The sequence below is a fragment of the Thunnus albacares genome, chromosome 12 (assembly GCF_914725855.1).
Source record: "Thunnus albacares chromosome 12, fThuAlb1.1, whole genome shotgun sequence".
In the NCBI taxonomy this organism is placed as follows: Eukaryota; Metazoa; Chordata; class Actinopteri; order Scombriformes; family Scombridae; genus Thunnus; species Thunnus albacares.
The window spans coordinates 27,253,607-27,269,564 of record NC_058117.1 but is presented as its reverse complement, the minus strand read 5'-3'; the positions used below and the strand labels follow the sequence as shown (position 1 = coordinate 27,269,564).

The following is a 15,958-nucleotide window of genomic DNA, read 5'->3' as shown; positions in this document are numbered from 1 at the left end:
TGCTTATTCATAACTCAAACTGGAACAGGCACAGTTCTCCCTTTTGTTACAAATGGTCTGCAGAAACTAAAGCTCTGATGCAGGTTTAGTTTGCACAAACAAAAAAATATGTAAAATATAATATAATGTATAGATACGCAAATATATGATTAAGGGGTTTTAGTCCGGGGCCTTGTTGATGAGGCAGCTGCAGACGGGAAGAATCTGTTCTTGCTGCGTCAGGTTTTGGTCTTGACAGACCGCAGCCTCTTGCCGGAGGGGAGTGTCTCAAAAAGTTTACGTCCGGGGTGGGAGGTGCGGGCCGTGACATTTCCTGCTCGCCTCAGTGTCCTGAAGGGACGGCAGGTTGCAGCAGATCACCTTCTCAGCACGGCGGATGATGCGCTGGCGGAGGTATTATTTCAGTTTGTTGCCAGTATGATGCCTGAGTTCAGGTACCAATACTAAATTGAGTACTATAAACATGTTTTATTTGCAAATCCCCTTCTCCGTTAAATGAAAGATAGCAGACTCCTCTGTGTGTCAGTGTTTGATGTTTTAGCTTCACCCAAATAAAATACAGTCTAAACTTAGCAGAGTTATGATTAAAATCAGGAAATGTTTAACTCTTTATTAGGAGTTGTTAAAACTCTGTATTAATCTGTACTGAACAAGTATCAAGGTTTGATACCAGAATCATGTCGAACCCTAAACGTGGAAGTCTTCACAAGTGCAGTATTGTGAAATAAAAAATATGTTCAAACCATTTAACACTATGAGTTTTGGTATTGAAGCATCAGCAGCGGAGAATTGGACGCCTGTCCGTTTTGAATTTTGAGGGGCACAGCACACTTTCTGACCCAACCTTCACATCATGGCAGAATACCAACGTAGCCTTTGTGGTTGAGTGTATGAGGACCAAGCACACAAATACATGAGCTGCAGTAAATACGGACCATGTCGACTCTAAAGTTGGAGTTGAAAGTCGCTGTACACCAGTTGTGCATTGCGTCCTCATACATTTTATATACAGGAAGTCGTAGCACAGTCGACTGAATGACTCGAGTTTTGAAAAGCAAGAAAACCTTAAAGAATAGGTGAAAGGTTACATCTAACTGTTTTCAGTGGAAGCTGCTGCTTCGTTGCATCTTGTAGCAGCATGTAGCTTTTGCATGCGAGGTAATATTTGCCTGCTGCTGTTCTGCTCTGAGGCGAAGTCCTGCCTGGCTCCTCTACAGTTAATGAGACATGGATGGTATGATGAGGCGGTAGAGATGATCGGCTGTCCTGACAGGCATGAAGAACGATTATTTCTCATTTTGCAGTGTAATACTGTTGTTATTTAATAAAATAAAAAGAATCAAATATGCATCTGAAAGGAGTGTTTGTCCAACTTCCCTTCTTCATGCTACAGGAAACACTGCTCATCTTCATCGCCTTTTAAAAACGCTGATATACCATCTTGTTCAAACCTTACGCCCAAACTTATGCCTGAAGTATGAAGATGTTTTAAAATATGACAAAGCTTGAGGTGTTGTAACATACGGCAATACTGCATTACAAGTGCTGCGTGTTAAATGTATTTCTGAGTATATTATATATATGTGTGTGTGTGTGTGTGTGACTGCTGCTCTCCATCATCCTCAGAGCTCCTTCAACGTGGCGGTGTTGAACGTCGGCGCGCCCGCAGCGGGTATGAACGCCGCCGTGCGTTCTGCCGTCAGAGTGGGAATCACCGAAGGCCACAAAATGTTTGCGGTCAGCGACGGCTTCGAGGGATTCTACAAGGGACAGGTGAACGTGAAACCGACGCACGGTATATTTGGTCATAAGAGATTAATTCTCTGCAAATCCTGAACATTTCTCCAAGTTTTGTGCTTTTTTTTTTGCAATATAATATTTAAGTTTGAATGAATTATTCAGCGGACAGTCATATTTAGTGGATCTTGTACTTTTAGAGCACATGCTGTGTGTTTATTTATTCATCAAGGCTAAAAGGAATCTTTTCTAGCTACTAAATTCACAAACTGATTAGTAAAATAGTCCATAAATAAGATCATACATCTTACACACTCTTCACAAATGCATTCCTAAACGAGCAACAAAAATACAATTTAATGACGACATTTGCAGCCTACAAGTCTGAGCTTGTTTCTACTAAGTGTTGTGTGTGTGAACTCAAGTGCAGGAGAAATGTTTTCAACTTGAATAAACATTACAGTCATGCTGATTTGCTCACGTCACTCAAGTAGAATCATATCCACCTGAACTTGACTTCACCGTGGACTAGTCAACGTTATCTTAAAACGTGATTGGTCAGGCCGTTCTGCCTTCTCTCCCTCGCTGTGATTTCGCCACTCTGCACCTCTCTATCATACACGGCGTTTACTATATCTGGCGTCTGCACTCTGTCACTTTGCATTCCTCTGTGATCCAGGAGCAAATTCTAATTTTAGCTCCAGAGTGCAGCTCTAGACTTCTGTTTCATTTGCAAAGCTAACTGTTAGCGCTCACTATCGAGAGCTAAAATAAACCCAAGGGTGAGCAACAGTTCCTTGGAGGTCACAGTGACTTTACCGACCAATGGCAGGGAGAGCAGGAAGTGGCGGCGCAGCCTCACTCCTCCCTCTGTGCTGCACAGGGCTACAGCGATAACAATAAGTGTGTCCAGATAAACAGCGCTGCTTACTGTAAGCCAATTACTCCGCTCCTACAGCAGCTACACCACCTACACGCATGCTTTTGTCTCGATTATACTCTGCTGATTGCGTGCGAGCCCTCCACAGACGAACACACACACAGGTAGACATGGTCAGCTGCGGAGAGAGTAGCAGTGACCTGTTGGAAGTGAGGAAGCTCAGAGGCGAGTTCTCATATAGAAGGATTAGACGTGATTGAAAAGTGAAGCCGTGATCCCTGGATAAAACCCAGACTAAGTAGGACAGTGATTATAATGAAGAGCTGGTGGTTATATGTAGCTACGCTGGCACAGTAACAGTACAACAGCACAATGATAACAACGGATACTTAATAATATAAAGAGGAAGAGATACTAGCAATTATCATACAGGTGGTTTTAGTGCTTTTATGGGGCCGATTCAACCAAAATACACCATACTTTCATACCTCTAGAGGTATCTTGCCATGCAGATAGTTATTTATTGTGCAGATTTGAGCCCTCACCCCAGTACAATAGATTTTATTTGTGGTAATCAAAGAAATTTTAAAAAATTAAGATTAAATAATTCAGCAGCAATGTCTCTTTTAAGACACATTGTTCCTGTAAATCCATATAATCCATAGAATACACTGTATACAACGTCTAAGAGACGATTTCTTCTGTAGAAACTGTTGACAGTGAATCTCTTTCCTTCTTATGTTTGACAGTTTGTGTTATTGACACAGAAGAATTATTCATATAGTGAAATATCACCTAAAAATGAAATATTGAAGTTTAGTACTTGTAAAATAAAGATAGAAAGTCCCAAAAAAAATAAGGGAAATGTGAATATTTATGACATCTTATGTGTTTTGTTTTTTTAAAAATCAGATCAAGGAGATCAAATGGGGAGATGTAGGTGGTTGGACTGGCCAGGGAGGGTCCCTGCTAGGGACAAAAAGGTGAGTCGCTGCAGACAAAAAAAAAAAAGCAGAGCACAATGTGGATGAAGTAATTTGACTTAAATCCTGTATGAATTTTGTCTCTGCAATTCGTACTTTTTTAGTTCTATCTTTTGTACTTAAAAGTAGTGAATCTTTAGAGGAACTTCTGCTGCTTTTCTTTGCTTAACCAAGAAGTCACGTACTGTCGGTTGTATGTTGTTATGCAATAAGTTGTTATTGAGAAGCATCGCAGATATTTTATTACCCATCAACCCCCCGTAATCTAGTCTAGATTGGCTTTAATTCTTTGTAACACTCATTTAATCCTTATCTGACACTTTATGTTAACTGAAAAACAAACATTAACTTTGCATTTCAAACATTGTCACTGTGACTGTAACCCTCACATGTTGCACAAGTGTTTACCTACAGTATGAATTAGAAATTAGAAATTAAATGTTGTGTGGTTGTGTGGGGAAAATCAGAATAGTTTAGGTTAACCTTGTATAATGGTAAATGTAACATACATGTGGATTTAACTGTAACATTGTTTAACTTTTCACTTATTCCTTCATTTATGTGCTAGAACTCTTCCAGGAAAACATCTGGATAAAATCGCTGAGCAGATGAGGATCCACAACATTAACGCTCTGCTCGTCATCGGTGGATTTGAGGTACGTAACTTTACCTTATTCATGTGCATTAGGCAGTTTATTTACAATACTTAATCTCTCTGAACATGTTTTATCACTAACAATACTTATTATTCTGACTTTGTATCGTTTCAATAAGCTACTGATAACTGTATAAAAGAATAATCTGAATAACTTTCATTGTTTATCCTTATTGAACCTGCCATAGTTCATTATTAAGAGCTTCATCTATGATGTTCATAATGTATTGTGTTGTTTAACATTGACTCCATTTCATTTTCACTGATTTGCCCCATATGACATTTCAATCTACAAAACATGTGTTCACCAAAGTACAATGAAGACACATTTAAATGTCATAGGCTCTCTCCTTGGTTATCACTTTATGGTCAAGCTGCAAAGCCAAAGCTTGTGATGATTTAGATGTAAAAATTCAAATGAATCATAAAAATGAGCTTGATTGTCTCATATTTGGAAGCTTTCAGGTTTTTAATCTGCAAAACTTAGTTACATTTTTTAAAGAAATACAACTTTGTGTGCCGTCATTTGATAGATAAACTAAAATAAAATGTAAAGTTCTAAAAATAACAACAAAATATAACAGTAAAATAATAAATAGATCAAACTAAAAAATACAATTTCAATAAAATTCTGTTAATTGTTAAAAATTCAGTGGTTTTTGACTTTCGCAGCTTGACCAGGAAATAAACATGTCCCTGTGTTTGTCTTTGTGTGTGTGGACTACACTGTCTACTTCCTGTGTTTCACACTGTCCGTTGTGATTGGCCTGGCTCTCTCCCATTAGCTTCTCCTACCAGTTTAAACCTCCCCAAACCTTTTGTTTGTCCCTTCCCGCCATCGCTGCCTCTGTTGCATCACCCCTGTGATCCAGTCTCCTCCCAGAAGTCGTCTCAAGCCCCACCCGCCTCCAAAAGCCCCTCCCGCTCGGCTATAAGCCCCTCCCACAGCCCGTTTATGTCTCCTCGCTGTTCAACAACACAGCCGAGCTCTGTCCTGATGTCAGACTACAGTACATTCATACAGTTCAAGAGGATAGCTAAGTCTGTGGTGTGTTCATACTGGAAAAATGACATCAGAATACGTATTAAGTTAGCTCAACTGTTGATTGTGTTCTTGATAAACAGATGATTATCCCATTAGGAAAGGAAAGCTTGCTAATTTCTATGAAAAAAAACAAAAACAAATCATAGGTGAAACCACTTTTGGAAAATCCAGAAAATTAGAAAATTGGTATTAAAAAAACTTAATGAAGTGCTGCAGCTTTAACAACATTGATGTCTTACATACGAACACCTGAAGGTAGTGTTTGTGCCAGTGATCCACACCTTTGTTGAATCAGGTGAAGTGTAAATATGGAGCATCTTGGTCACATGTTGAAGACGTAATGTCAAAACACTGTACTTAATATTATTAACTGTACTTAATAAATCGTCTTTTTAGGAGCATCTATTCAGCGTGTTTTGAATCTTTTCTCTTGAGATTGTATACGAATTGGAAAAACAGGTTACTTTGAATATTAGTTTAATACAGTAATGTATACTAATAGTATGTAATACAGACTTCGGACAGAGCTCCGCTGTTCTCTACAAGTTCCTGACCCCCTCCTACTTGAGTTGCTCTTAAAACTTGCCTCTGTCCTCTTGTCCACATTACCTGTAAAGACTTCGGCATTAGGCCTCTTCATCTTCCTCCCACACATCATCCCCCTTTGTCTGAACGTCCTCAACAACAACAACAACAACAACAACCAATAAGACGCTGGCTCTTACTCCTGCAGGCCTACGTGGGATTACTGGAACTTTCTACTGCTCGGGACAAATATAACGAGTTCTGCGTGCCCATGGTTATGGTCCCCGCCACCGTCTCCAACAACATACCCGGTTCAGACCTCAGCATTGGCTCAGACACCGCTCTGAACGCCATTACTGATGTAAGTGAGGCTGGGGTCACGTGTTTCAAACGCACCAACGCCCAGCCTGTCCAGAGTTTGGGGCTTCGCTGATCGACAGCTCGCATCCTCACGTTAACGAGCAGAAGGTCTTTTTTTTAGACAGATTAAACACTTAATCATAGGGCCACACACACAAAAATCATTCTGTGATATATGAAGCTAAATTTTGCAATTGTGACATTAATTGAAATATAATATACAAACCCTTTGTGACAAAATAATATGCTTAGAAGTTTACAAAAAACTTGATAAAATAGTTAAAAAAGCAGACTCATGATTTGTAAACTTGAAGTAGATCATATTACAATTTTGCTTTTTTGCTTTCTTTTAAATATGAACATATGATTTTAGGTTAGAGCCTTTATATGGAGGCAGTTAAATTAATCTTATTAATGTGGGAACAACAAACAAGAGTCCTCTGATGCTAGCAAGGCTATCAAGATCCATTTATTCAGAAAGAAAAACTCCAGGTTTAGTAGAAGATGGACTGATTTTTGACAGGGAAGAAAGAAAAGGTGATACTCAATAAAATCTAATCAATATCTAGAATATAACAAAGACTATCCTGTCAATGTAACAGGAGTGTTTGTGCGTAAAAATTAGCAAAATGTGTGAAAAGAAACATCAATTTGGCTTGTTTAGTTAGTGGTTTCCCCAGATTGTTAATGGTTGATATAATTGAAATAAGGGTGAAGCATTATTATTATTATCAGTATTATTATTATTATTATTATTGTTATTATTATTTGGCTTCTCAAGGGAGGCATGACAGAAAAGTTTGGGATCCACTGCTGTAAACTGTCAGTTATATTTTCAGTGTAAATACAGGCAGCTCCCAACTCTATACCATAAAGCAACATGCAGACTTAACCCTCTGCTGTCACATAAACAAAACCATATCATAATGGTAGTAAATAGTGGTTGACTGGCAACACATTCTCAGTCAAGAATGCTACAGAAAGCTTTTAATAGTGGCCCTAATTGACTTAAAAAAATAAAATAAAATATCCTGAGTGAGATGCTGCAGCCTCAGGTGCCACCACATTGTTGCTGCATCCAGCACAGTGGATCAGGTTAACGTCCGCACACAATAACAGTAGAAAACCTTTGTTGCTGGTTGTTGTTGGAGGCGAGCTGATCAGCGGAGGTCCCAGGTAAGTGTCGGGGCATGCAGTGACGTGTTGTGGCGTGTTGTGGCATGTTTTTTTTTTTTTTGGCGCGTGGCCCTGGCGTGTTCGTGGCGGCCCTCTCTGTGTTTATTTGGTAAACAGCAGATGACTGGACTGCACGGCGGTCTGGTGGAACGCAGCAGGATGCTCTCCGCTTGCTCCATCTCATCCAAAACGGCACAGAGTCAGTGCGGTTTTGGAGAGTAAGTGTGCATGCTACGTAGGCATGCACAAAGTCCAGCATCACTGAATGCAGTCAACGTTTGTTATTGTTTTGAAGCAGGTCAGATTCTCTGTCCTGACTTCCTCCAGGCTGCATACCTGATTTTAAAAAGAGAGAAAAGCGCTCTTCGCTTCTTGGACATAAAAGGAAACATCGCTCAGTGCTTCTGGAGTCCCACCTCTGTCTTTATCTTATCGCGTCAACACTACTACATGTCAGCCAGGATGGACCCCCCCCCCCCCCCCCCCCTCAGCCCCCGCCCCCACACCCTCCATCCCATCTCCTCTTAGCCAATGGGAAGCCAAAGCCGCTGTCACCCGGAGAGAGCCAGCCAGCAGCACACACACACACACACACACACACACACACCAACACACACACTGCAGGTCATACACGCTACAGAGCTGCATCTTTGATAAAAACGGCTCCCTTTGCTTGTGTCCTGACCACTAGAGTTTGCATGTACTAATAAAATGACTGACTCTCCTGAATCATCGGTATCACCGACCCAGTTAGCTGCTTTTTGCTTTGAGCTCCTCTAACTGGTCACTGAAAGTGGCCTCTGTGATATACAGTATGTTTACTTCCCAATTAAAAGCTTAATGGGAGACTGAAACAGCTACACAAACAATGACGATGTGATAACTATGTTGTAGATGTTTAGTTGCTGAGCTTATGAGTTTTATATTTAAGTGACAAATCTTTCAACTGAGCTGAATAAAATGATTTAAATCAGAAAAGTGATCAATAATTTTCAGCTGTAGTGATGACAAGTAGAAGCAGTACCAGGCTTTACTTTATAAAACAACCGATCCTCAACAGATTAGTAGTATTAGTTATTCATTATGTTTATCATAGATATCATATCTTAAAACAATAAATTACAAGTATTTAGTGTTCTTTTCAGGGTTGGAAAAGCTCCTGAAACAGCATTTAACAGTTACCAACTCCACACAGTGAAAGATTATCTCGTAACCCTTGACAACCTGGTAAAAATGCTTCATACTCTTTTAGAGTTCTCATTTGTTGTATGCATAAAAATTTAAATGTGCTCCACGATCATAAACTTATAAATCAGTAATAAAACTTTGGAAAAAACATTTAGCCTTCTCTTTTTAAAGTTTAATTGGCTTTCCAAAGTCTGTTTTATTGACGTCTGTTGCTGCACATATTGCATTATTTCCTGTTTGTACAAAATAGAATACTTCTTGTTTACTGTCAAAATCCACCGTATGCTATGAAAATTAATATACAGCACGTAATGCAAACAATTGGTTTGTTGTATGGAATAGGGTTACAGCTTTAGTTTCAGCCTGACCTGTCAGTTACCATGGTAACCGTGGATACAAGCCAAGGGAGCCACTGTGCACCACGAAGCAGCCTGTAAAACACACCGGTAGTTCTCCCACATTAGGACACACTGATGTGATCTCAGATATGCAGTGTGCCCCCTGGTGGTCTAACCCCCGTATTACGGCTGCCACCATCAGGCCTTTGAGTCCCTGCTGCAGCTGTACGAGGCCCGGGCCGAATACGAGGAGTTTTGCATCCCGATGTGCATGCTGCCTGCTACCATTAGTAACAATGTGCCCGGCACAGACCTCAGTATCGGCGCAGACACGTCCCTCAACGCCATCGTGGAGGTAAGGGCCCAGCCGGAGAGAACGAGAGAAAAACATTATCAGGGAGGTAAAAGTACCTGTTTTTAGAAAGAAGATAACTGCTAGTGCTCACTTTTTAGCCCCCAAAACATGGAGAAACCTTGAGTTAACTTATCAAGATACCTAGAAAACACTGTTTCATGTTAAATTATCATCTGAGTTCATCTACTGAAACTTTTGTACGAGCAAACAAAAGTAAAAGCACCACCAGCCTGTGAGTACACACATCCCTGTTTTGTGAAATGCCAATCCGAAATGCAGAAACTCCAGTGACCACAATGCACTTGCATGTCAGTGAATGCGGTTTTACTGATCATGTGCAGCATTTTTTTTTTTTTAGACAGTTTTGTTTCATATCCTTCTGTTCCTGCTGGTGAAAGTTTGTGATGCTGTTTGTGTTTGAAACGTGCATCACTGTGACGTTTACCTTCTTTTACCTGCTGTAAGTTTAGTATGAGGTGAGTGAAGTCCGCCACCAGAAACAATACAGTGAGTCTCAAAACTTTAGACAACTACAGTATATGTTCAGGTTTCTGAGAAGGTGAATGAGACCATAAACTGAAGTCTTCTGACAGACTGGTAGACTTCACTCATCTGATTGGAACAAACGCTCAGTAGAGATGCACAAGTCGACTCTGATGTGATCTTCATATACTCAGCGTCGCCATCCATTCTGACTAAACGATTCTTTCCAGTGTGGAAATCTGTGTTGATCTGCAGAAAACCGTTATTTCTCAGTGAGCTACTCTATATATAGCACATAGTACAGAAATGATAAGCTAATGCAGATGCTCTACACTACTTTTAACAGGATTGTTTACTGTAGATCTAACGACAAGCTTACAGTGAAACTAAAGAAAAAAGGCTTTTAACTTTCCAGAGGTAAGAAAAGATTAACGATCCTCATTTTTAATAGTATGTAAAGTTGTTTTTTTAGCTGTCCTTGTCTATAAAATTAAGCAATTACTTATGTTTTATTCAAGCTCATAACATATTCTAAGCACCCATGAAAAGACCAATAAATGTGCAATAGATTGTACAAACATCTTAGATATTTTTATATGATGTTAAACATACCTGATCTCGCTCACTTCTCTCTAATCCATCCACTGACCTGTCAGTGTGTCAGTTTTATAGTCTGTCAGCTGTGAATAAGGAGTCGACCTGTGCATCACATGTCTTATTGTAGCATGGACCTTAAAATGTAAATATGGCTGCATGTTTACTCAGTATTTTATATACATTAAAGTAGAGCTGATTATGATCATTTTAATTTATTCTACTATGGATTACTTGTTGGATTAATTCACCACCAAAGAATAAGATTATTTTACTGAGAAATACTGAGAAAAGCAGTAATTGAATTAATTTTCCTGTAAATTGAAAATGTTTGAGCTCTACTTTAATGACTGTAAATGTTTTTTCTGTTTGTAATTGTAAAACCCTGTCATAAGCAAATCTGCCATTCTGACTTGATAACAGTATATGTGTGTATGTGATTCAGACATGTGACCGCATCAAGCAGTCAGCCAGCGGCACCAAGAGGCGGGTCTTCATCATCGAGACCATGGGGGGATACTGTGGCTACCTGGCCACCGTGGGCGGTCTGGCTGCAGGCGCCGACACGGTCTACATCTACGAGGAGCCGTTCGACATCCGGGACCTGCAGGTCAGAGATAAACGTCTGCTTACAATAAAAATACCTGTTTATAACCTTTTATCTCCCCATTTGAGTGTTTTTCCTGTCGGGAACTCCTTTAGTTGTATATTTCATCCTCTTATCTATATTTCATAACTTTATTTAACAGTATAAATGTTGCCCTCGGCTCTAATAAAGCACCACAGATCACACGTTACCGTTCACATGAGCTTCCGTGAGTCCGTCGCTGCCTCTGCCTGGAACGTTTTAGGAGGAGCGTACAGGTGACCCAGATTATGACAGTGCGTATGAAGCAACTTATTAATAACCTCTGAGCTGCATCACTCATTTCCACTGATCCACAGATCAGGTCGGGATGATTAGAGATGTCAGGGTCGTCATGGTGTTTATGTTCTTGTCACAACGTCTCTGTTATTGATTAATTAATAAGACACAGACTTTATGCTTTTACTTTGGGGAAAGAATAATGATTTGGTTGTTTGTAACACTATACTCCTCTGGTTTTAATATACAACCACACCAGAAGAGGTGAGAGATGGTGGTTTAAATACTTTTCCTCCTAATTATATTTTACAAACCGCAGCAGTGATATGAATTTAAAAGACGATCAGAGCTGCTTAACATCCAAACAGTGGAGTTAGCCTCCCCCTGCTGGTGTAAATCTCACCCTGCTTCTCTCCGTCCCGGGGAGCAGCGACGAGATGAGACCGAGAGGCGTGTGATTTGTGGCTGGATCGATCGGCTGCAGGTGCAGGTCGCGGGCCGCCGTCGCTCCGGTTTAACGAGAAGCTTCGTTTCTGTGTTTTCAGGCCAACGTGGAGCATCTGACGCAGAAGATGAAGACGAGCATCCAGAGGGGTTTAGTGCTCAGGTGAGGATCAACACTCACATACTGTTTCAATTTCAGCCTTTTTTTTTTTTTCCTGTTACATTTCTAAGCCACTATTGTTTTCCTTGCATTACCTCACTGCACAAACTCTTAAGCCTGTGGGATTATGGAAGTGTATTTGTGACAGCGAGGGAGGAAAAATACTTCCATATTCTATTGGTAATGTAAATAATCAACATTTTGCAACGCTGTTATTGTAAATGCATATTTGTTCTCGATTAACGAGATAAAATCAGTCGGTCTTGTCTGTATTTGACATCGAATCAACCTTACAGACGTTATTTCATGTCATCTATTGAGGCTATTTTAGTCCACTGCACCATCACGCTGTGTAAATTGCTCCCGGCAGGATGGAGGTCTGTGGAAATAGGACAAATGTAGTGTTTTGAACGGTGTGTGTAGGTCACATTGTGTGTCTGTGCTGCTGAGGTTTGCACCTGCATGATTTCACTATTACAAGATCACCTAAAGCACAGTTGTGTGTCGCAAGCGGCTCTGCGGGGGTGACAGTGGACAGCGGGATGATGCTCTGGCTCAAGGGCACTCGAGCACTGGTGGTGTAGAGAACCAGCAGTCGGAGGACACTTAGTGGGTAGCCTGCTTAAAGGGCTGGTTCACCCATATTACAAAAACAAATCTCACTTTGCTCTTATAAGCTACTGTCCAATTGTCATAGCGAGTATTTCTTAGGTAGAAACTAGTTCCAGAAAAACCAGTTTACAGCAGCTTCTGTTGGGGTAACTCTGTTTTTATTATTCTGGTGAACTGACCCTTTAACCAACCTGTTGCCTCGGTGACTTGTGTGTTTTTAGGAATGAGAACTGCAACGAGAACTTCACCACTGACTTCATCTACCAGCTGTACACTGAGGAGGGACGAGGAGTGTTTGACTGCAGGAAGAATATCCTCGGTCACATGCAGCAGGTCGGTCTCACACACACACTCACACACACACTCACACACACAAATACACACTTCCTGTGCATTATTGGCATCAGCTGAATTCATTTGCAGATGTCTTGCAGTTGGCTGTTTGTAAGAAATTATATTATCCTTTAAGCAGCTATAATCAATATTTTTAATAATTAATAATGTATGAAATGATGGTGTGTAATGTGTGCAGAGACTCTGCAGCTCCCCTCAGCTTTATGTAGCTTTATAGTGAGTTTCAGCTCATTGTTTAGCTGACCGGCTGCAACTTTACTGTTTTATTTCACTCTCAGCATTGTTTTCGGCTGCAGCAGGCAGCTGTTTTCAGAGAAAAAGCTCTAAAAAAGCCACTACCTGCTCATCACCAAATGGCAAACAGACACAGTTAGCTGGTGAACATAGTGGAGCATTTAGCAGCTAAAGAGCCAGATATTTCCCTCTGGAGTTGATAGAGAGCAAAAACAGAGCTGAAAGAGAGAGAATATTGGACTTATATTCACCAGGTGGACAGAAACACGACTCCAGATGAATGATAATGTTGCTCCGTAACTGCTGGATGTGGAAATGAGCAACTGCTTGCTATCAAGTTCATGTTATGATGTGCAGTGTTGTGTTTCTGTTGCCCTCAAGTGGCCAAAAAAAATCAGTTAATGCAGGTTTAAATTCCAACACGAGCGAGATAAGCATGCATGGAAACAGGGAGCTGTATACTATCCCAGCATGCACTGGGTGAGAGGCGGAGTACAGCCTGAACAGTCTGACAGGAAGTTCATCAAGTTTTAATTAAAATATATTTTCTTTTCTCTTGAAAGGGAGGAGCTCCATCTCCATTTGATAGAAACTTTGGCACCAAAGTAGCTGCTAAAGCCATCCAGTGGATCACACGGACGCTCAAGGAGTCTTACAAAGGAGGTAAAAACAAAACTCCTGTTTGATACATCATGTTATGAGAGTGTGTCCATGTCTGTGGTTAAATCTAGATTGTGTTGCTTGTCTCAAATGCAGGGAGAGTGTTCGCTAACTCGGAGGACACCGCCTGCCTGTTGGGGATGCGTCGCAGAGCCATGGTCTTTCAGCCTGTGTCACAGCTGCAGAGCGAGACTGACTTTGTGTAAGAAAAACTAATTCTGTTTTAGTCTGTTTAGCAATTTTCACAGTCACACAACTTTCCAACAGAAATTAGGACGACTTACCTGTTTGGCAGCAACATCCTGGTTGATTCTTAGAGATTTCTTTTCAGTTATGACACAAATTTAATCCCATAATATTGGATTCTTGACCCGCCACATAACTTGAAACTATTAACGTTAATAATGACTGCATGTCCGCCTTGAAAAAGTTCCATACCCGCATAGAAATACTGAAACACAACTTGTTATTTTCAGGTGATGCTGAGGTGAAAGACTAAGTTTTAAATTTCCTTCTTAGATTTAAAATGTCACTTCTGGGCAGAGAAGAAAGTAGCCTTTTAACATCCACCCTTTTTTGGGGGGGAATTTTCATGTATTTTGCACACCCAAATGGAAAAGCTTATAATAGAAGAACTGTAAGGCCAAAATACATGTATTAGGTAACACCTCCTAGTTTCTGGAAATGTGCTTGTTTAGCTTGTGGCTAAAACACAACCAAAACTACATCAATTCAAATAAGGCTAAAAAAGTGTTTTTGGTCCTTGTCTACAATGAGTCATATTTGAATAACAATAACTAGGACACGCTTTATGCCAGAACTATGCAGACAAATCACCACATACCTTCTACATCTTGTCAACCACACCTGTATAAAACTCCAGACCTCCAGATCTAACCTTATCTGATGTCTAACCTCATGGTGTCACTGGTGTCCCAGAACCTCTCCAAGTGGCCAAATTGTGCCAATCGCTTTTATTCATTACTGTGTGATGCTAAGCTGCTTACAACTGGCTTAAGCAGGTTTCCGGTGATCCAGTGGATGTTTAAGAGGTTAACTTGGACAGATGAACCTACAGAGTGACTCTGAGGACAGAGAGAAAAATCCTCATCGGCACATTTTTGTGTTTTCAGCCACAGGATCCCGAAGGAGCAGTGGTGGCTGAAGCTCCGTCCGCTGATGAAGATCCTGGCCAAGTACAAGACGAGCTACGACGTGTCCGACTCCGGCCAGCTGGAACACGTGACCCGGTTCCGACCTAAAGAGACCAACACCATGTCGGCCATCTGAACCTGCCGCGCTACTGCCAGAGAACACCTTCACTCCCGACAAGAAAAACAGCTTCACAAAAAACAGTGACAGCTACTCACACAATGACTGACTGAGCGCCGATCGACACGAGACAAATTTAAGTTAGATTTTAAAGGATAGAAGGAAATTTTAAAGAAGTTATTATGAACGGTAGAGTCATGGTACTCTTCAGAAGGGATCTTCTATATTTTAGATGATGAAATTTGAACGTAGCGGTTTGGAATAGAGCTCTTTATAGGAAGTAGTTTCAACTAGCTAGCATAGCATTTTCAAGATCCCCAATTAAAGTTATTACATACTGTATATGCACTCCTAATCATGTACTGTATTCAAGTTTTAGTCCTGAAATTGTAGCTATATCTGAATTTTTTTTTTTTTTTTAAGCAACCTAGCTGTGAATTCAGTAAGGCTGAGGCGATCCATCAGAAGTCTAGCTTTTGTCATTTTTCTTATTTTCTACAGCACTTTGAGCCCCGTCGTTAACATAAAACCCCACAAGCTGCTTATAAAAAGAGAGAATATATGTATCGAGAGGGTCACACGCTGTCGGTCTAAAAGCCTGTTCACACCGAGGATAAATTATCTACCATCTTGATTGTAAAATGTGACTCCCGGAGGTTTAGTGAAGCTTTAAGATGAGCCAGCTGTGTGTGTCCTGTCACCTGCTACTTTAAATGTGTGTATGAATGTGTGTGTGTGTGTTGTGTTGTTGCCGCCTTTGCTGTTTGTATCCACCCCCGGGCTTTGTACGTGGCATCCTATAGTGGTTATTTGTGAGTAGGGTCCTGCTGGTGCTGTAGTTTGGCAGTGAAGTGGAGAATGTCTGAAACTGTACGCAACATTAACTTTATGTGCTGGCAGTGTGACGTGAGTGTCCTGTCGCAGAGTAATAAAGCATTTATTGTGTGAAAAAGTCTTTGTGTGTTAATGTTGTGTAGCCTGTTTTTGAGGTTTTTCTAAAAACAGAAGAACCAAAGTCCTTCAACGACAGAGAAAAAA

General features: G+C 40.6%; 1 protein-coding gene across 3 annotated transcripts in view; it reads left to right on the top strand.

The window, feature by feature from the left end:
• Positions 1–15,875, top strand: part of LOC122993225 (ATP-dependent 6-phosphofructokinase, platelet type-like) — a 35,554-nt gene extending 19,679 nt beyond the window's left edge. The window contains exons 13-23 of one of the 3 annotated variants that reach the window (XM_044367200.1): positions 1,627–1,773; positions 3,530–3,600; positions 4,169–4,256; positions 6,034–6,186; positions 9,090–9,242; positions 10,765–10,929; positions 11,730–11,791; positions 12,622–12,733; positions 13,552–13,651; positions 13,745–13,850; positions 14,782–15,875. In XM_044367200.1, the coding sequence (XP_044223135.1) occupies positions 1,627–1,773; positions 3,530–3,600; positions 4,169–4,256; positions 6,034–6,186; positions 9,090–9,242; positions 10,765–10,929; positions 11,730–11,791; positions 12,622–12,733; positions 13,552–13,651; positions 13,745–13,850; positions 14,782–14,938 (1,314 nt within the window). In that variant the 3' untranslated portion in view covers positions 14,939–15,875. The remainder of the gene's footprint in view (positions 1–1,626; positions 1,774–3,529; positions 3,601–4,168; positions 4,257–6,033; positions 6,187–9,089; positions 9,243–10,764; positions 10,930–11,729; positions 11,792–12,621; positions 12,734–13,551; positions 13,652–13,744; positions 13,851–14,781) is intronic. The other 2 variants (XM_044367199.1, XM_044367198.1) reach the window with 2 other exon arrangements.
• Positions 15,876–15,958: the final 83 nt, after the last annotated feature.